At 47.1% G+C, this 20068-nt stretch overlaps 1 protein-coding gene across 1 annotated transcript; it reads left to right on the forward strand.

Annotated features, from left to right (window-relative positions):
• Nucleotides 1–245: 245 nt before the first annotated feature.
• On the forward strand, nucleotides 246–19211 carry dnaaf10 (dynein axonemal assembly factor 10). Its single transcript, XM_078405956.1, has 8 exons — nucleotides 246–458; nucleotides 4260–4360; nucleotides 8305–8435; nucleotides 9047–9148; nucleotides 13492–13607; nucleotides 15326–15460; nucleotides 16796–16893; nucleotides 18663–19211. Exons 1-8 carry the CDS (start codon nucleotides 273–275, stop codon nucleotides 18868–18870), a joined length of 1077 nt encoding a protein of 358 aa, XP_078262082.1. The 5' UTR covers nucleotides 246–272; the 3' UTR covers nucleotides 18871–19211.
• The last annotated feature ends 857 nt before the right edge of the window (nucleotides 19212–20068 follow it).

The raw sequence follows: 20068 nt of genomic DNA on the forward strand, positions 1-20068 counted from the left end.
GAATTGATGGATGAGATATATTCTGCATTTTTTCTATGGTATCATCACACATTACTGTTCTCCCAAAACACTGATTGCACTGCGAGAGGCAGTGCGGACGGCGAGTTTTGCTTACTAAAATGGCGGACGTTCTGCTCCTTTGCGGACGTGTAGCGCACAAAGGAGCGGAACGTCCGCCATCTTAGTAAGCAAACCCCGCCGTAGAGCGATATCAACGGTGCTTCCCGGCGCAGGCGTGGTGACGCGGGAGGGTGGAGACGGCCGCCGCCATCATGAGCGCGGCGCTGGAGAAGCCGCAGATCATCTTGCACATCCAGAAGCCGCTCAACTACACCCTGTTCGACTGCAAATGGATCCCGTGCAGCGCCAAGTTCGTGTGCATGGGCAACTACGCCCGGGGCACGGGGGTGCTGCAGGTGTACGAGGTGTGCCAGGGCGAGGTGGTGCTGCTGAAGGAGGTGAGCGGCGCCCAGGCCAGGCTAGGCCGCGTCGCCATGGAGACGGCGGCTCCCCGCGGCCGCTCGGCCCGACGACGTCCTGCTGGACACGGACATGTTCTTGATCAATGAGGCCGTGGGGAGAAGGCAGGGGAATGGGGTTGAGAGGGAACGAAGGACCTCATTGACACTGAAACCCACCGAATGGTGAACGGTCTGGATAGATGTGGATGTGTCTTTAAGATGTTTAAGTATCCACAGTTTAAGAATAAGGCGTATGCCATTTAGAATGGAGATTAGGAAATTTTGAAGATTATTAAGGGGTTGGACACGTTAGAGGCAGGAAACATGTTCCCAATGTTGGGGGAGTCCAGAACCAGGGGCCACAGTTTAAGAATAAGGGCTTCCACTCTTCCATTATAGATGAGGCTCTCACTAATAGGGTCTCTTCTACATCCCGCAGCTCCGCTCCTGCACCCCCTCCCCCCACTCGCATCAAGGACAGAATCCCCCTCGTTCTCACCTTCCACCCCACCAGCCAGCGGATCCAACAAATCATCCACCAACATTTCCGTCACCTACAACGGGACCCCACCACTGGCCAAATCTTCCCATCCCCTCCCCTCTCTGCGTTCTGCAGAGACTGTTCCCTCAGTAACTCCCTGGTCCACTCGTCCCTTCCTACCCAAACCACCCATCCCCGGGCACTTTCCCCTGCAACCGCACGAGATGCAACACCTGCCCCTTTACCTCCCCCCTCAACTCCATCCAAGGACCCAAACTATCTTTCCAGGTGAGACAGAGGTTCACCTGCACCTCCTCCAACCTCATCTATTGCATCCGCTGCTCTAGATGTCAACTTATTTACATCGGCGAAACCAAGCACAGGCTCGGCGATCGCTTCGCTCAACACCTGCGCTCGGTCCGCATTGGCCAAACTGATCTCCCGGTGGCCGAGCAGTTCAACTCCCCCTCCCTTTCCCAGTCTGACCTTTCTGTCATGGGCCTCCTCCAGTGCCATAGTGAGGCCCACCGGAAATTGGAGGAACAGCACCTCATATTTCGCCTGGGCAGCTTGTTCCTCATTCCCTCTCTTCACCTCCTCCTTCCCAGATCTCCCTCTATCTTCCTGTCTCCACCTATATCCTTCCTTTGTCCCACCCCCTGACATCAGTCTGAAGAAGGGTCTCGACCCGAAACGTCACCCATTCCGTCTCTCCTGAGATGCTGCCTGACCTGCTGAGTTACTCCAGCATTTTGTGAATAAATACCTTTGATTTGTACCAGCATCTGCAGTTATTGTCTTATAAAGAATAAGGGGTTGGTCATTTAGAACGGAGATGAGGAAAAACGTTTTCAGTCAGAGAGTTGTAAATCTGTGGAATTCTCTGCCTCAGAAGGCAGTGGAGACCAAGTCTTTGAATGCATTCAAGAGAGAGCTAGATAGAGCTCTTAAGGATAGCGGAGTCAGGGGGTATGGGGAGAAGGCAGGAACGGGGTACTGATTGAGAATGATCAGCCATGATCACATTGAATGGTGGTGCTGGCTTGAAGGGCTGAATGACCTCCTCCTGCACCTATTGTCTATTGTAGTCATCTCTTCCGTGGAGAGGAAGAAATAAATCCTGCAGATTCTGGTTTAAATCAGTAACTCAGCAGGCCAGGCAGCATCTCTGGAGAGAAGAAATGGGTGAGGTTTCGGGTCGAGACCCTTCTTCAGACTGGATTACTCCAGCATTTTGTGTCTACCTCCGTGGAGAGGATGTTTCCACAATTCATTGCCACACACGACTGTGGAGGCCAAGATATTGGGCGATTTTAATAGCAGAGATTGACGAATTCTTGATTGGTAATAAGGGTGTCAAAGGCTGTGGGGAGAAGGCAGGAGAATGGGGTTAAGAGGGAATGGATCAATCTGAAGAAGGATCTCGACCCGAAACGTCACCCATTCCTTCTCTCTACAGATGCTGCCTGTCCCGCTGAGTTATTCCAACTTTTTGTGTCTATCTATGATAGATCAGCCATGATTGAATGGCGGAGTAGACTTCATTTAGTTTAAAAAGATGGACACGAATCGCTGGAGTAACTCAGCAGGACAGACAGGAGGAATTTCTTTAGTCAGGGGGTGATGAATCTGTGGAATTCATTGCAACAGACAATGGGTGTAGAAGCCAATTCAATGGATATTGTTAAGGTAGAGATTGACGGGTTCTTGATTAGCAAGGGTGTCAGTGGTTATGGGGAGAAGGCAGGAGAATGGGGTTGAGAGGGAAAGATAGATCAGCCATAGATAGACCTACTAGACCCTATGAACCTACAAACACGATGCCAATTTGAACTAATCTCTGCCTGCACATGATGCACAATATCCATGTGCCTATCTAAAAGCCTCTTAAATGCCTTCATCATATCTGCCTCTTTTTTTTATCATGCTCAGCATTTATTTGATTACCACGTACAGCTTTGTTGCTGCTTCTATTACTTAGGCAGGAGTTACACACAACATAGAAAGGTAGAGCACAGGAACAGGCCCTTTATCCCACAATGTCTGTGCTGAACAAGATGCCAAATTAAACCGATCTCATCTGCCTGCACATGATCCATATCCCTCCATTCCCTGCATATCCATGTGCCTATCTAACAGCCTCTTAAACTATCCTATCTGCTTCCACCACAACTTCTGGCAGGCCGTTCCAGCCCCCCATCATTCTCTTTTTTTTAAAAACTTGTCCCGCGCATCTCCTTTATACTTTGCCCTCTGATATTGAAGCTGTGCCCTCTAGTCTTGGACATTTCCACTCTGGTAAAAAGGTTCTGATTGTCTACTCTGTCTCTGCAAACCAAGATGCCCCATCTGCATGAGTCTCATTTAGCCCCTATCCCTCTAAACCTTTCATATCCATGTACCTGTGCAAGTGCCTTTTAAATGCTGTTACTGTACCCTAGGGTTGCCAACTTCCTCACTCCCAAATACGGCACAAGGTGACGTCACTGCCGTGCTCCCCACGTGACCTCACCCAGCCAGCGGCCACGTGCTCCCGCTCCACCAATGGCGGCCGCCCGGGCTAGGAGCACGTGGCCACTGGCTGGGTGAGGTCACATGGGGCGCGGGGCGGTGACGTCACCGTTTGCCCCTTATTTGGGAGTGAGGAAGTTGGCAACCCTACTAATACGGGACAAGGATGGTCCCGTACAGGACAAACTAATTTAGCCCAAAATATGGGATGTCCTGGCTATTACGGGACAGTTGGCAAACCTACTGTACCCACCTCATCTACCTCCTCTGGCAGCTCGTTCCATATACCCACCACCGTCTGTGTGAAAACATTGCCCCTCAGGGTGGTGTAAGAAGCTATGGATCATGGGATTAGTATGCTTCGGTATTTGATGGTTGGAATAGACATGCTGGGCTGCCTGTTTCTGTGCCATCTGATTCTAGCACTTAATGACTCAGACAAGTTATGATTTCCAAGATAGACACAAAATGCTGGGGTAACTCAGCGAGACAGGCAAACATCTCTGGAGAGAAGGAATGGGTGACCATTCGGGTGGAGACCCTTCTCCAGACCCTTCATGATTCCAAGAGGTCTTTGACTGAATTATCTAGTAGACTCTTCCTGTGCAGGGATTATTTGCTAGCTTTTCCTAGCTTTTACAAGCCTTGCCGGTATGAAGCAAAGGAAGAAAACATTTGCTAGTTTTACCAATGCACACACAGTTCTTTCTTGATAGGTGTCTAATAAGTCAAGCTCTATTTTGAAGTCCTTTAATTGAGAAATTAATGCTCATTTTCATAAACTTTGGAAATGGTCTTTTTTTCAGATTGAGAAAGCAAAACCTATTAAATGTGGCACCTTTGGATCGGCGTCGTTACAGCAACGCTATCTAGCTACAGGGAACTTTGATGGAAATCTGAATATTTGGTAAGGATTCAAAGTCAACAGAAGCTATTCTTCTTGCATGTGTTCCGGTTCTGGAAATGCAGTCAGAAATATTACGCTCTAATTGAAATTGTTGCCCGATTGTTATTAGAAATGTTTTTAGTTTTGAGAGATTTTTTTTCAGCCCAAAAATGGTGGCAGAAAGCTGAGATCCTTATCTAAAGACTTTATTGAAACTTCAAAAACCAAGGGCAATAAATATTTAAGGAAAGAAGGAATGAGTGACGTTGTCTGAAGAAGGGTCTCGACCCGAAACGTCCCCCATTCCTTCTCTCCAGAGATGCTGCCTGTCCCGCTGAGTTACTCCAGCATTTTGTGTCTATCTTTGATTTAAACCAGCATCTGCAGTTCCTTCCTACACATCAATTAATATTTATTTGTTACGGTTATCATGGAATGGGGACTGTAGATGGAGACACAAGAAACAGCACAAGCAGCAATCTTAATGGCACATTGATCAAATATAAAATTGATTAAAGGTAGTTGAGTGGACATGAAGTACACCGTCATCAGCCAAAACATTACGACCACTGACAGGTGAAGTGAATAAGATTGATTATCTTGTTACAATGGCGCCTGTCAAGGGGTGGGATATATTAGGCAGCAAGTGAACAGTCAGTTCTTGAAGTTGATGTGTTGGATGCAGGAGAAATGGGCAGGAGTAAAGTCCTGAGCGACTTTGACAAGGGCCAAATTGTTATGGCCAGACGACTGGGTCAGAGCATCTCTGAAACGGCAAGGCTTGTGGGGTGTTCCCGGTCAGCAGTGGTGAGTACCGACCGACAGTGGTCCAAGGAGGAACAAACCACAAACCAGCGACAGACAGGGTGTTGGTCGCCCAAGGCTCATCGATGCGCGAGGGCAACGAAGGAATGGGCTTGGATATTCAGTGTCCTACTCTCTACCCCTGTTCCTCTGTTCATGCTTTTACATTGGTAATACAGCAATAAAATGAGACATCAATTAATTGTAGCAGGACCCTGACATGTTGCTGCTCTTTGTGCTTTTAGTGTTTTTGAGACACATATGGATGGATTGCACTTTTCTGCAAGATCAGTCCACTCAAACGTACAAAGTTCCTCGAATAGTGGCCCACAGTAGTGCGAGCATCTGTTCACTCTAGTTCTATGTTGTCCCATTTTCTCATCCACTCCCTAAACACTAGGGGCAATTTACAGAGGTCAGTTAACCTACAAACCCGCACGTCTGGGATGTGGGAGGAAACCCGAGCACCCAGAGGAAACCCACATGGTCGCAGGGAGACACAGAGTGCTGGAGTAACTCAGCGGGTCAGGCAGCATCCCTGGAGAACATGGATCGGTGACGTTTAGTGACGGGACCATGTCATATATCCATGTTCTCCAGAGATGATCCCTGACCCGCTGAGTTACTCCAGCACTGTGAAACGTCACCTATCCATGTTCTCCAGAGATGATCCCTGACCCGCTGAGTTACTCCAGCACTTTGTGTTTTTTTGTAAACCAGCATCTGTAGTTCCTTGTATCTACAGTCCCAGGGAGAATGTGCAAACTCCACACAGGCAACACCTGACGTCAGGATCAAACCCAGGTCTCTGGCTCTGTGAGACAGCAGCTCTACCACATGTGCCACTGTGCTGCCCATCTGTGATACTTTGTTGTACTAAATTGCTAAGTCTACTTCCACGTGCATACATATATATGGAACAAATAATCATTTAAACTGTAGTCTCTGCTACAGGTCTGGCTAATGTTTTGTGTAGGAAGGAATTGCAGATGCTGGTGTTGACCGAAGATCGACACAAAAAGCTGGAGTAACTCAGTGGGACAGGCAGCATCTCTGGATAAAAATAATGTGTTCCCAATGTTGGGGGAGTCCAGAAATGTTCCCAATGTTGGGGGAGTCCAGAACAAGGGGCCACAGTTTAAGAATAAGTGGTAGGCCATTTAGAACTGAGGAGGAAAAACTTTTTCAGTCAGAGAGTTGTGAATCTGTGGAATTCACTGCCTCAGAAGGCAGTGGAGGCCAATTCTCTGGATGCATTCAAGAGAGAGCTAGATAGAGCTCTTAAGGATAGCGGAGTCAGGGGGTATGGGGAGAAGGCAGGAACGGGGTACTGATTGAGAATGATCAGCCATGATCACATTAAATGGCGGTGCTGGCTCGAAGGGCCGAATGGCCTCCTCCTGCACCTATTGTCTATTGACGTTTCGGGTCGAGACCCTTCTTCAATCTGAAAACCGAAACGTCACCCATTCCTTCCCTCCAGAGATACTGCCTGTCCTGTTGAGTTACTCCAGCATCTTGTGTATATCGTTTGGCTAATCTTTTGTATTCTTCACATTTACATCTTTGACTAAATGCTAAATGAACGTGGTGGCTATAATTTTGCTGACTTGGTACTCACTTGCTGGGTGGATTCCCTGCTCCTTGCAATAAGTGGCATGACTCTGCGTTGCCAGGCTTCAGATCACCCTGCATCCATGCAGCACGATGGCAGGGTCTTGTGGTGTGACTGGGTCACACTGGCAGGTCGGAACAGGCCCTGTGAATGAAACTACTGACAGAACTATGGCAGTCAGCATTGCCTTGAGCCCAGACGTCACTCTACTGGATGTCCCTGCTTTAACCTGCCCAGGTCTGTACAGTCCCAGGATCTGTGAGCAGATGCCCCAGCGTGAGTCCCGGAGATTCCTTCTCTCCAGAAATGCTGCTGGTCCCGCTGAGTTACTCCAGCATTTTGTGTCTACACCAGAGTGAGTTTGGACACCATTTCGCCAGGTCACCAATGCAGCAAAGTAGTCTTTGTTTTCTACAAAGCCTGTTCATTGACTGGATAGCACGCAACAACAGCTTTTCACTGTACCTCGGTACATGTGACAATAAACTAAACTCAAACAGATGACTAAAACTGCAGAGATTGTTAGATTCTTGATTAGTACGGGTGTCAGATGTTACATAGAAACATAGAAACATAAAATAGGTGCAGGAGGAGGCCATTTGGCCCTTTGAGCCAGCACCACCATTCATTGTGATCATGGCTGATCATCTACAATCAGTAACCCGTGCCTGCCTTCTCCCCACACCCCTTGATTCCACTAGCCCCTAGAGCTCTAACTAACTCTCTTTTAAATTCATCCAGTGAATTGGCCTCCACTGCCTTCTGTGGCAGAGAATTCCACAAATTCACAACTCTCTGGGTAAAAAAGTTTCTTCTCACCTCAGTTTTAAATGGCCTCCCCTTTATTCTAAGACTGTGGCCCCTGGTTCTGGACTCCTCCAATGTTGGGAACATTTTTCCTGCATCTAGCTTGTCCAGTCCTTTAATAATTTTATACATCTCTAAAAGGTCCCCTCTCATCCTTCTAAACGCCAGTGAATACAAGCCCAGTCTTTCCAATCTTTCCTCATATCCGGCTATCATGTCCGGCTATCCCAGGGATTAACCTCGTGAACCTACGCTACACTGCCTCAATGGCAAGGATATCCTTCCTCAAATTAGGAGACCAAAACTGCACACAATACTCCAGATGTTGCCTCACCCGGGCCCTATACAATTGCAGAAGGACCTCTTTGCTCCTATACTCAAATCATCTCGTTATGAAGGCCAACATGCCATTAGCTTTCTTCACTGCCTGCTGTACCTGCACGCTTACTTTCAGTGACTGGTGTACAAGAACACCCAGGTCTCGTTGCACTTCCCCTTTACCTAATCTGACACCATTAAGATGTTATTTGGAGAAGGCAGGAGAATGGGGTTAGGAGGGAGAGATAGATCAGCCGTGATTGAATGGCGGAGTAGACTTGATGGGCTGAATGGCCTAATTCTACTCTTATTCCTTATGACCCAGAGTGTATTGTGTGGACACTATTTCTGCTTCTGTTTCATGCATAGCCTGTTCATTGCAAATTTCCTGCCTTTACCTTTCTGATTTCTATTTATTCAGGAATCTCGAGGCTCCAGAATTTCCCGTGTACTCTGTGAAAGCTCACAAGGAAATTATCAACTGTATCGATGGAGTAGGTGGCCTGGGAATTGGGGAAGGAGCTCCGGAAGTGGTCACCGGCAGCAGAGATGGTGAATAAGCTCAATCAGGAGCAGAATTAGGCCACTCGGCCCATCGAGTCTATCCTGCCACTCATTCATGGCTGATCTGTCTCTCACAACCTCATTCTCCTGCCTTCTCCCCATAACATCTGATACCCGTGCTGATCAACAACCTGTCTACCTTCACATTAAAGCGGTCACAGTGGCGCAGCGGTAGAGTTGCTGCCTTTCAGCGAATGCAGCGCCGGAGACCCGGGTTCCATCCCGACTATGGGTGCTGTCTGTACGGAGTTTGTACGTTCTCCCCGTGACCTGCGTGGGTTTTCTCCGAGATCTTCCACACTCCAAAGACGTACAGGTTTGTAGGTTAATTGGCTTGGTAAATGTAAAAAAATTGTCCCTAGTGGGTGTAGGATAGTGATAATGTGCAGAGATCGCTGGTCGGCGCGGACCTGGTGGGCCGAAGGGCTTGTTCCGTGCTGTATCTCTAAACAAAAAACTTGACCAAATCATTGGGTATTTTTAAAGATGAAGATTCATGTTTAAATTATTGTGATTCTCTGTCGGTAATATTGTCTATTGTGTGTGATTAGTCCCTGATGTTAACTAAATCACATTGATAATGTTTTGTGTTTTGAAAGGAATGGTGAAAGTGTGGGACCCCAGGCAAAAGGACACTCCAGTGGCAAATATGCAGCCTGCAGATGGAGACAGCCAGCGGGATTGTTGGACTGTGGCCTTTGGTAGGTTTTGAATGAATGAATGAATAAGTCTTAACCAACCTGATCTCCCAGTGGCTCAGCACTTCAACTCCCCCTCCCATTCCCAATCTGACCTTTCTGTCCTGGGCCTCCTCCATTGTCAGAGTGAGGCCCAGCGCAAATTGGAGGAACAGCACCTCATATTTCGCTTGGGTAGTTTACACCCCAGCGGTATGAACATTGACTTCACTAACTTCAGATTGTCCCTGCTTTCCCTCTCTCTCCATCCTTCTCCCTTCCCAGTTCTCCCATCAGTCTTCCTGTTTCTGACTACGTCCTATGTTTGTCCTGCCCCATCCCCTGACATCAGTGTGAAGAAGGGTCTCGACCTGAAACGTCACCCATTCCTTCTCTCCAGAGATGCTGCCTGTCCCGCTGAGTTACTCCGGCACCTTGTGTCTACCTTCGAATGAATAAGTTTATTGGCCAAGTGTGTGCACATGCAAGGAATGTGCCTTGGTGCTCCGCTCACCTGTCTAAGACTTTATGTTGCAGCTCCCATAAAAGTCAGCATCTCACTAGATGGTGAAGAGGATGCTTACTGTAAAGGAATATTGAAGAACCTGCAGCACTAGTTACAGCACCAGGCTAGGACTTTATTCTTTGCAGCGCAAATTTATTTTTTAAGATTTAAGATTTAATCTTTTAAAATATTTTTAAGATTTAAGATTTATTAACTAAAATCATGTTGACTTCATTTTCAGAGTTTCACTGTCTGACTTTTAGAAGCAGCTGTCGTTTTCATCTGTTATGCTTGTTGGGCTTGGGGTAAAGAAGAACATTTGTTCTATCAGACTGTCTTATTTGTAAATTAAGTGCAGTCTTTTTAATCGAGGGTTTAACCTAATCTCATGTGCGAACAAATTTCCAAAACTGTTTCAAAGTATTTTTCTTCTGAATTCAATATTTGGGCAATGAATGACCAACGCTGCAGCCAGTTTTCCTCTTTCAGATCAATAAATGTACGAGCAGAAATTAATTAAGTAATTGAGGTACTGCAGTGTGTTCATGGCACGGCCCTTTCTATTTTAATCCATTTACAGTCAATGGGTGAATGTCCCGATCTTAGCAGCAAACAAGACAAAGCACTTTCTCAGACTGTCGTTTCAAGGTCTCTTAACTATTTCATGCATCTGCACTCATGGAGAAAAGGAATAATACCACGATAATAACATGATGACACTCCAAACTTACAGGACATCAGTGTCACCAGGCACTGTTAATTAGATAGTGTTGGAAAGAACTGCAGATGCTGGTTTAAATTGAAGGTAGACACAAAATGCTGGAGTAACTCAGCGGGTCAGGCAGCATCTCTGGAGAGAAGGGTTGGGTGACGTTTTGGGTCGAGACCCTTCTTCAGACTGATGTCAGGGGAGGGGGCGGGTCAAAGATAGAATGTAGTCGGAGACAGTAAGTATTTTGCTTGGGTAGTTTACACCCAGTGGTATGAACATTGACTTCTCTAACTTCAGATAGCCCTTGCTTTCCCTCTCCATCCCCTTCCCCTTCCCAGTTCTCCCACTATTCGTACTGTCTCCGACTACATTCTATCTCTGTTCCGCCCCCCTCCCCTGACATCAGTCTGAAGAAGAGTCTCGACATGACACGTCACCCATTCCTTCTCTCCAGAGATGCTGCCTGACCCGCTGAATTACTCCAGCATTTTGTGTCTACTGTTAATTAGATTGCAAGTGCAAGCATGTATTAGTTAGTGGGTTGACATCAATAACAAGAGTGAAGTGTGTTTAATTGTCAAATGTAACGACAAAGAAAAAAATGATATTTTACTTGCGGCAGCTTAACAGGCCTGTAAACACAATGTACACAGATAACAAACATTCAATAAATTAATAATCCCAATACGGGTGCAAAAAATCACCAAGTCCTTGGTGCATTCATAGATAGTTCATAGTAAAAGTTAGTGTGTGTTTTTCTATATATTTTTTTAATCCACTCCTCAACTCTGATCTTCTCACCGACTAATAATCCTTTGCCCACCCGACTCTGATTGCTAACTTTAGTTCAGTTTATTTTTGAGAGACAGTGCAGAAACAGGCCCTTTCGACCCACCGGGTCGACCAGCTATCCCCGCACACTAACACTATCCTACACCCACTAGGGACAATTTTTAAATTTATACCAAGCCAATTAACCTAGAAACCTGTACGTCTTTGGAGCGTGGGAGGAAACCGAAGATCTCGAGAAAAAAAACCCACGCAGGTCACGGGGAGAACATACAAACTCCGTACAGACAGTACCCGCAGTCGGGATGGAACCCGGGTCTCAGGCGCTGCATTCACTGTAAGGCAGCAACTCTACCGCTGCGCCACCGTGACCGCCCTAAACTCTTTCCCTGGTTTTCTTTGCCCACCGTTGTCTCTCCGAGTCCATAACCGTTCCCTGCCCATTCTACTCCCACCACTCAAGCACTTGCCCGCTGCCCACTCTGATCTGCTGGCAAGCGGTGGGTTGATCTGAAACGCCTGGTAACAAAGTAGCAGATGGGTTCCGTTCACAGGCACCAGGTTTGCAAATGGCAATGTCGTGCGTACGCGCCAATAATATAAAGGAGGATAGCAAAAGTTTTTTTAGGTATGTGAAGAGGAAAAAAATAGTCAAGGCAAATGTGGGTCCCTTGAAGACAGAAGTAGGGGAATTTATTATGGGGAACAAAGAAATGGCAGACGAGTTAAACCGTTACTTTGGATCTGTCTTTACTGAGGAAGATACACACAATCTCCCAAATGTTCTAGGGGCCGGAGAACCTAGGGTGATGGAGGAACTGAAGGAAATCCACATTAGGCAGGAAATGGTTTTGGGTAGACTGATGGGACTGAAGGCCTATAAATCCCCAGGGCCTGATGGTCTGCATCCCAGGGTACTTAAGTAGGTGGCTCTAGAAATAGTGGAAGCATTGGAGATCATTTTTCAATGTTCTATAGATTCAGGATCAGTTCCTGTGGATTGGAGGATAGCAAATGTTATCCCACTTTTTAAGAAAGGAGGGAGAGAGAAAACAGGTAATTATAGACCAGTTAGTCTGACATCAGTGGTGGGGAAGATGCTGGAGTCAATTATAAAAGACGAAATTGCTGAGCATTTGGATAGCAGTAACAGGATCATTCCGAGTCAGCATGGATTTACGAAGGGGAAATCATGCTTGACAAATGTACTGGAATTTTTTGAGGATGTAACTAGGAAAATTGACAGGGGAGAGTCAGTGGATGTGGTGTACCTCGACTTTCAGAAAGCCTTCGACAAGGTCCCACATAGGAGATTAGTGGGCAAAATTAGAGCACATGGTATTGGGGGTAGGGTACTGACATGGATAGAAAATTGGTTGACAGACAGAAAGCAAAGAGTGGGGATAAATGGGTCCCTTTCGGAATGGCAGGCAGTGACCAGTGGGGTACCGCAAGGTTCGGTGCTGGGACCCCAGCTATTTACGATATACATTAATGACTTGGATGAAGGGATTAAAAGTACCATTAGCAAATTTGCAGATGATACTAAGCTGGGGGGGTAGTGTGAATTGTGAGGAAGATGCAATAAGGCTGCAGGGTGACTTGGACAGGTTGTGTGAGTGGGCAGATGGGGTACTGATTGAGAGTGATCAGCCATGATCGCATTGAATGGCGGTGCTGGCTCGAAGGGCTGAATGGCTTACTCCTGCACCTATTGTCTATTGTAACGTCCAGGGTGGATGAATGGCTGGCTGGCTGACTGGGGTGTTGTGTTCAGGCTTCACAGAGTTTCACGGGCATGGAAGGGGGGTTTGTATGTTTCAAGACCGTGGTGTGACCTGGGACCCATAACTCACCAGTGAAACTGCTCAGGTTCTGAGTATGGAACGAATGAGACTTCATTATCACATGTGACGTGTCACAGTGAGACTCTTTGTTTTGCGTACCTTACACAAGGTATGCAAAGAGTCGCCACATATAGGGCGCCGACACGGTGGACCCGCTTTGTTCACAGCTCCCCCCCCCTCCCCACGCCAGGTCCTCTGTTCACGGCACCACCCCCACGCCAGGTCCCTCTTTGCTCTCATTGGCGCGCCCTAAACTGACCTCCGACACCCACCGCGGCCCACCTGACCAACGGCGTTTGTTGTTTGCCAAGTATACGGTGTCTCCACGGCCTGATTTTAGACAATGGGTTTGCCTGCCCCCCCACCCCCACCCCCCCCCCCCCCCCCCCCGCAGACACACTGGGTTTGCCTGCCCCCCCACCCCCCCCCCCACCCCCGCAGATAGAAAGTGTGCAAGTTGGGTTGTGTATTTTGTTTTAATTCTCTCAAATCCCGTTTTTGCCTCCTCGGCCAGGTCATGCCTACAATCAACAGGAGCGATGTGTGTGTGCTGGATACGACAATGGGGATATCAAGCTGTTTGACCTCAGAACCATGTCACTCCGCTGGGAAAAAAACATCAGGAACGGGGTAAAGAACAAATGGCATTTCAAATCAGTGTAAACTCCAAAACTCCCTTCCTTGTGCAATGGGGAATAGTGACAATAGACAATAGGTGCAGGAGGAAGCCATTCGGCCCTTCGCGCCAGCACCGCCATTCACCGTGATCATGGCTGATCATCCACAATCAGTACCCCGTTCCTGCCTTCTCCCCATATCCCTTGACTCCGCTATCTTTAAGAGCTCTATCTCAGCCCTCAACAGCCCTTAATAATCTTATATGTTTCAATAAGATCCCCTCTCATCCTTCTAAATTCCAGTGTGTACAAGCCCAGTTGCTCCAGTCTTTCAACATACGACAGTCCCGCCATCCTGGGAATTAACCTGGTGAACCTACGCTGCACGCCCTCAATAGCAAGAATGTCTTTCCTCAAATTTGGAGACCAAAACTGCACACAATACTCCAGGTGCGGTCTCACTAGGGACCTGTACAACTGCAGAAGGACCTCTTTGCTCCTAATACTCAACTCCTCTTGTTATGGAGACATGGCTGTCTGCATGCACCCTATCAGACACTTGAGTAAAAGGATGTAGTTGGGTGTTCTCCTGGTTTATTTTACAAGTAGTCTTTTGGTTTCTTTTTTCTCTTTCCATTTAATATCTCCACCTCCCACTTCTTTTCCTGACTCAATGTAAATTGCTCTGTTTTTTGGCCAGTTTAGTTCAGTCTAGTTTATTGTCACGTGTACCGAGGTACAGTGAAAAGCTTTTGTTGCGTGCTATCCAGTCAGCGGAAAGACAATACATGATTATAACCGTAAGCCAGGCTTACGATTCACTAGGTTTAGAACTCCAGGGAAGAACAGAAACCTTGGCTTCCCTCCCTGCCACTTGCAACAACCCACTAAAGCAACTGGAAAGGCATTTGAAGCTCTGGGTGACATTTCAAACTTGTGTACTTTGCAAACTGTGTCCATAGTGTCAAGAAAGCTTCTCTCTTTGCTCTGCTCTGTAAACTGCACGTTTTCAAAGGCTCCTGCCCCATAACGTCACCTATCCATGTTCTCCAGAGATGCTGCCTGACCCGTTGGGTTACTCCAGCACTCTGTGAAATGTCACCTATCCGTGTTCTCCACAGATGCTTCCTGACCCGTTGAGTTACTCCAGCACTCTGAAACGTCACCTATCCATGTTCTCCACAGATGCTGCCTGACCCGCTGAGTTACTCCAGCACTCTGTGAAACGTCACCTATCCATGTTCTCCACAGATGCTGCCTGACCCGCTGAGTTACTCCAGCACTCTGTGAAACGTCACCTATCCATGTTCTCCACAGATGCTGCCTGACCCGCTGAGTTACTCCAGCACTCTGTGTCTTTCTTTGTTTTTAGAGCAACTTTACCTTTCACTGGACCTCGATACTTGTAACCAATAAAGTACCATTGAACTTCAGTTGATACTCTTAGCTAAGGGAACCCGTTACCAAATGTAAGAAGTGCTGGAAAACCCAAGCATTGCAGCCAGCAACTGTGGAGAAAAGAGATTTCATATTTTGCCCATTAACCCTCCTCGTCCACCCTGTTCTCTCCACAAACACCTTTTTGTATTTATTGTGAATCTATACTTTAATCAAAGGCAGGGTTTAGTTGCTCTGCTTTTGAGTTGCCTCTGCTTAAATTAATTTATTTTAAAAAACTGTATTTAGGTATTGGAACAGGGTTTCAGCCGGTGGAATCTCTTGCTTTTGCAGGTTTGTTGCGTTGAGTTTGACAGGAAAGATATCACCATGAATAAGCTGGTGGCCACTTCGTTAGAGGGCAAGTTCCACGTGTTTGACATGAGGACCCAACACCCAACCAAGGGCTTTGCCTCCGTCAGTGAGAAGGTATTTCGTTCACCCTTTCACTGCTTTACAACGTGACGTCTTCCATCTTGGTTATAATATCGTTCCTTTAGGGCGGTACGGTGGCGCAGCTGGTAGAGCCACTGTCTCAGAGCGCCAGAGACCCGGGTTGGATCCTGGCCTCGGGTGCTGTCTTTGTGTGGAGTTTGCACCTTCTCCCTCTGACCGCGTGGGTTTCCTCCGGGAGCTCCGGTTTCCTCCCACATCCCAAAGACGTGCCGGTTAATTGGCCCCTCAATTTCCCCCTAGTGCGTAAGGAGTGGATGAGAAAGTGGGATAACAGAGAACTGTAGTGTGTAGAAAGGGAACTGCAGGTGCTTGTGTATGCCGAAGATAGACAAAAAGTGCTGGAGTAACTCAGCAGGTCAGGCAATATCTCTGGATAAAAAGGATGGGTGACCTTTTGCTTCAGGACCCTTCAGCCTGAAGAAGGATCTCGACCCGAAACGTCACCCATTCCTTCTCTCCGGAGATGCTGCCTGACCCGCTGAGTTACTCCAGCTTTTTGTGCCTTATCTTCGGTTTAAACCGGCATCTGCAGCTCCTTCTTGCACATTTCATGGTAAGCACAGTCCTACTCATTATGCTCAAAGTGGTTCCTATAATTCTTGCTGCGTAACAAAGCCAACTATTCCAAACTATCCCTTTAGTTTAATAGTGCACTGACACATTCTGAGATAATGAAAACAACCGTGTCTGTGGTTATCTTTATTAAACATATAGAATTTTGAAAGTGGTTTAGTTAATTGTCACGTGTATTGAAGTATAGTGAAAAGCTTTTATTGCATGCTAACCAGTTTACTACCTGTTGCTCCACTGCGCAGTTATTTTCTTATACAACCAGTCAGCAGAAAGACAAAACATGATTACAGTCACAGTCATCCACAGTGTACAGATACATGATAAAGGGAATAAGGTTTAGTGCAAGATCAAGTCCTTTTAAAGCTAGTCTGAGGGTCTCCAATGAGGTAGACGGTAGCTCAGGACCGCTCTCTAGTTGGTGGTAGCCTGATAACAGCCGGGAAGAAACTGTCCCTGAATCTGGAGGTGTGCGTTTTCACACTTCTGTACCTCTTGCCTGATGGGAGAGGAGAGAAGAGGGAGTGACCGGGGTGAGACTGGTCCTTGATGATGCTGCTGGCCTTGCCGAGGCAGCGTGAGGTGTAGATGGAGTCAATGGAGGGGAGGTTGGTTTGATAACCGCTGGGAGGGAAGTATGTTCCCCGGTTGTTAGTCACTGGGTGGGACAGGTGGTGTTGGCTTCCTCTGTCCTGTTTTTATAAACACTGTGTTTGTGTGTCTGCTGCTTTTCCCAAGGCATCCAAATCCACCATCTGGCAGGCCCGCCACTTGCCACAGAACAGAGATATCTTCATGACAGCCGGAGGGGCTGGCAATCTGTACCTTTGGAAATAGTGAGTAACCTCCTTTCACTGGTAAACACGTGAATGTACGTCGAGCACCTGCCTCCTGCTTGCTCCTGAGCATTCATGGTTGGGTGGTGGTGCATTACCACCACTGGTACGGAAGGGGTGGCGCGGTGGCGCAGCGGTAGAGTTGCTGCCTTACAGCGAATGCAGCGCCGGAGACTCGGGTTCGATCCTGACTACGGGCGCCGTCTGTACGGAGTTTATACGTTCTCCCCGTGACCTGCGTGGGTTTTCTCTGAGATCTTCGGTTTCCTCCCACATTCTAAAGACGTGCAGGTTTGTAGGTTAATTGACTGGGTAATATGTTTTTTTTTTTTAATTGTCCCTAGTGTGTGAAGGATAGTGTTAATGTGTGGGGATCGCTGGGCGGCACGGACTCGGTGGGCCGAAGGGCCTGTTTCCGCGCTGTATCTCTAAAATAAATAAATAAATAAATATAAAATTACAGCTACATTTTTTAGCTAAACCCAAGGCCGGTTTCTTCTGGCTACTAGCTTCACAGGAGCAAAATTAAGCCACTCGGCCCATCAAGTCTGCTCTGCCATTCGATCATAGATGATCTGTTATTCCCTCTCAACCCCATTCTCCTGCCTTTTCCCCAGCAACCTTTAACTAAACCATGTTGTGAGATATGTTGTCCCGCAATGCAGATTGAATACAGCTAAATTTCTGCATGTTTTCTCCTTTTTAATATTTTTGTTCCCAAAAGCAAACAAATGGGGAGGAATATAAAATAATCAATTGATGGATGTTGCTTATAGCGCTAATAGTTAAGCTGGGCAGCACAATGCTGCAGCAGTAGAGATGCTGCCTCACAGCGCCAGAGATCCAGGTTCGATCCTGACTACGGGTGCTGTCTGTACGGAGTTTGTACGTTCTCCCCGTGACCTGTGTGAGTTTTCTCCGGGATCCTCGGTTTCCTCCCACACTCCAAAGACGTACAGGTTTGTACGTTAATTGGCTTGGTCAAATTGTCCTCAGTGTGTGTAGGATAGTGTTAGTGTGCGGGGATTGCTGGTCGGTGCGGACTCGGTGGGCCGAAGGGCCTGTTTCTGCACTGTATCTCTAAACTAAACTAAACTAAAAAACTTCAGGCTGCATTGGCTTTTAGAAAAACACCCCAGTCGGTTCAGATTTATGCAGAGATATCACATAAGGTATCTCAATAGCTAGGTTTAGTGAAGTTCATAAATGATAGGAGCAGAATTAGGTCATTTAGCCCATCAAGTCTACACCATTCAATCATGGCTGATCTATCTCTCCCTCCTAACCCCGTTCTCCTGCCTTCTCCCCATAACCCCTGACACCCATTCTAATCAAGAATCTATCTATCCCTGCCTTCAAAATATCCACTGACTTGGCCTCCACAGCCTTCCGTGGCAAAGAATTCCACAGATTCACCACCCTCTGACTAAAGAAATTCCTCCTCATCTCCTGACTAAAGGAACGTCCTTTAATTCTGAGGCTGTGCCCTCTAGTCCTAGACTCTCCCACTAGTGGAAACATCCTCTCCACACCCACTCTATCCAGGCCTTTCACCATTCGGTAAGTTTCAATGAGGTCTCCCTTCATCCCTCTAAACTCCAGCGAGTACAGGCCCAGTGCCAACAAACGCTCAACATGTATTAACCCACTCCTTCATGGGATCATTCCCGTAAACCTCCTGAGTTAATTCATTTGCTTAGTGTGCGCGGGTGGAAGCGGGGAGATGTCATTAGCTGCAGTATGAACTGTCTTTACCTTGTGTTTGCCAGTGAATATCCAGCCCAGCGCTCAAAGGCGGACTCTGACAACGTGGACATGGGGGTCGCTGGGACAGTCACGTTGCTCCAGAATGCCACCATCTCCACCCAGCCCATCTCAAGCCTGGATTGGAGCCCGGACAAACTGGGCCTATGTGTGTGCACTGCATTTGACCAGACCGTGAGAGTTTTAATCACGACCAAACTCAACCGGGTTTAAGGTGACTGACTCTCTGTGCAAGTGAGAGGGGTCCTTTGTGAAAAATAAAGGATGGTGTGGAAAATAATAGGGTTAACGTATTTTGTTGTTGGAAAGTTGTAAAATAGAGAGTTATTTATTTTCTTTGTCACTTGCTTCTGCAAGACGATGCAAGCAGTTCCCTGTTGCCTCTCTGGCGGTGGGTGGGAAGGTGTGTCCTTTCCACTGCACCATCGGCCAACAGAAGTCACCTCAGTTCCAGTAGGAACTGCAGACGCTGGTTTAAACCGAAGATAGACACAAAAAGCCAGAGTAACTCAGCGAGACCTGGCAGCATCTCTGGAGAGAAGGAATGGGTGACGTTTCGGGTCGAGACCCTTCTTCGTCTCAACACGAAACGTCACCCGTTCCTTCTCTCCAGAGATGTTGCCTGTCCCACTGAGTTACTCCAGCATCTTGTGTCTATCTACAAGTCACCTCACTGCTGAAGTGGCTGACACCCTTCTTGAGGCAACATTTTCTCCTGATGACACCCCCACTGGTGAATGCACGAGGATTGCTCAAATAAAGTGCTTGTCCTACTAGAAGCTTGTATCACCATTTGAGCCCCTGCAGAATTTTATTTTGGCTTGAAAATATTTTTGCTTTATATAATAAGAAAATTATTTTATGTGTGTTGAGTTAATATCTTCTTTGCAAAGTCAGGAAGCATGGCATGAGGGTGAATATTCTCACAATTATTACATTCTCATCTCAAAAAGAACTTTGAAGGTTTGGACATTTTTCTTGTGACAATATAGGAACAATGAACCTGTGTCATTTTGCAGCATTGTCTATCTTTGGAGTTTGTAGAAGAATATTTAACAGTGAAAGCTCCCGTAATATAAAAGCACCTGCATAAATGTGAAACTTAAAGACGTAAAGGAACAGCATACACTGGAGTTTTGCATGGATCACAACATGCTGGGGTAACTCAGCGGGTCAGGCAGCATCTCTGGGAGACATGGACAGGTGACGATTTTGGTCAGGACCCTTCTTCAGAAGGGTCCCAACCGGAAACGTCACCTATCCATGTTCTCCAGAGATGCTGCCTGACCCGCTGAGTTACTCCAGCACTCTGTGGAACATCACCTATCCATGTTCTCCACAGATGCTGCCTGACCCGCTGAGTTACTCCAGCACTCTGTGGAACGTCACCTATCCATGTTCTCCACAGATG

This window comes from Rhinoraja longicauda, chromosome 9, assembly GCF_053455715.1.
Source record: "Rhinoraja longicauda isolate Sanriku21f chromosome 9, sRhiLon1.1, whole genome shotgun sequence".
NCBI lineage: Eukaryota > Metazoa > Chordata > Chondrichthyes > Rajiformes > Arhynchobatidae > Rhinoraja > Rhinoraja longicauda.

Bases quoted from the DNA above. Each gene is read 5' to 3' on its own strand.
- dnaaf10 (XM_078405956.1), top strand. From the start codon at position 273: ATGAGCGCGGCGCTGGAGAAGCCGCAGATCATCTTGCACATCCAGAAG. The intron at 459-4,259 runs GTGAGCGGCGCC...TCTTTTTTTCAG, and splicing joins AGGTGGTGCTGCTGAAGGAG to ATTGAGAAAGCAAAACCTAT. The intron at 15,461-16,795 runs GTATTTCGTTCA...GCTTTTCCCAAG, and splicing joins TTGCCTCCGTCAGTGAGAAG to GCATCCAAATCCACCATCTG.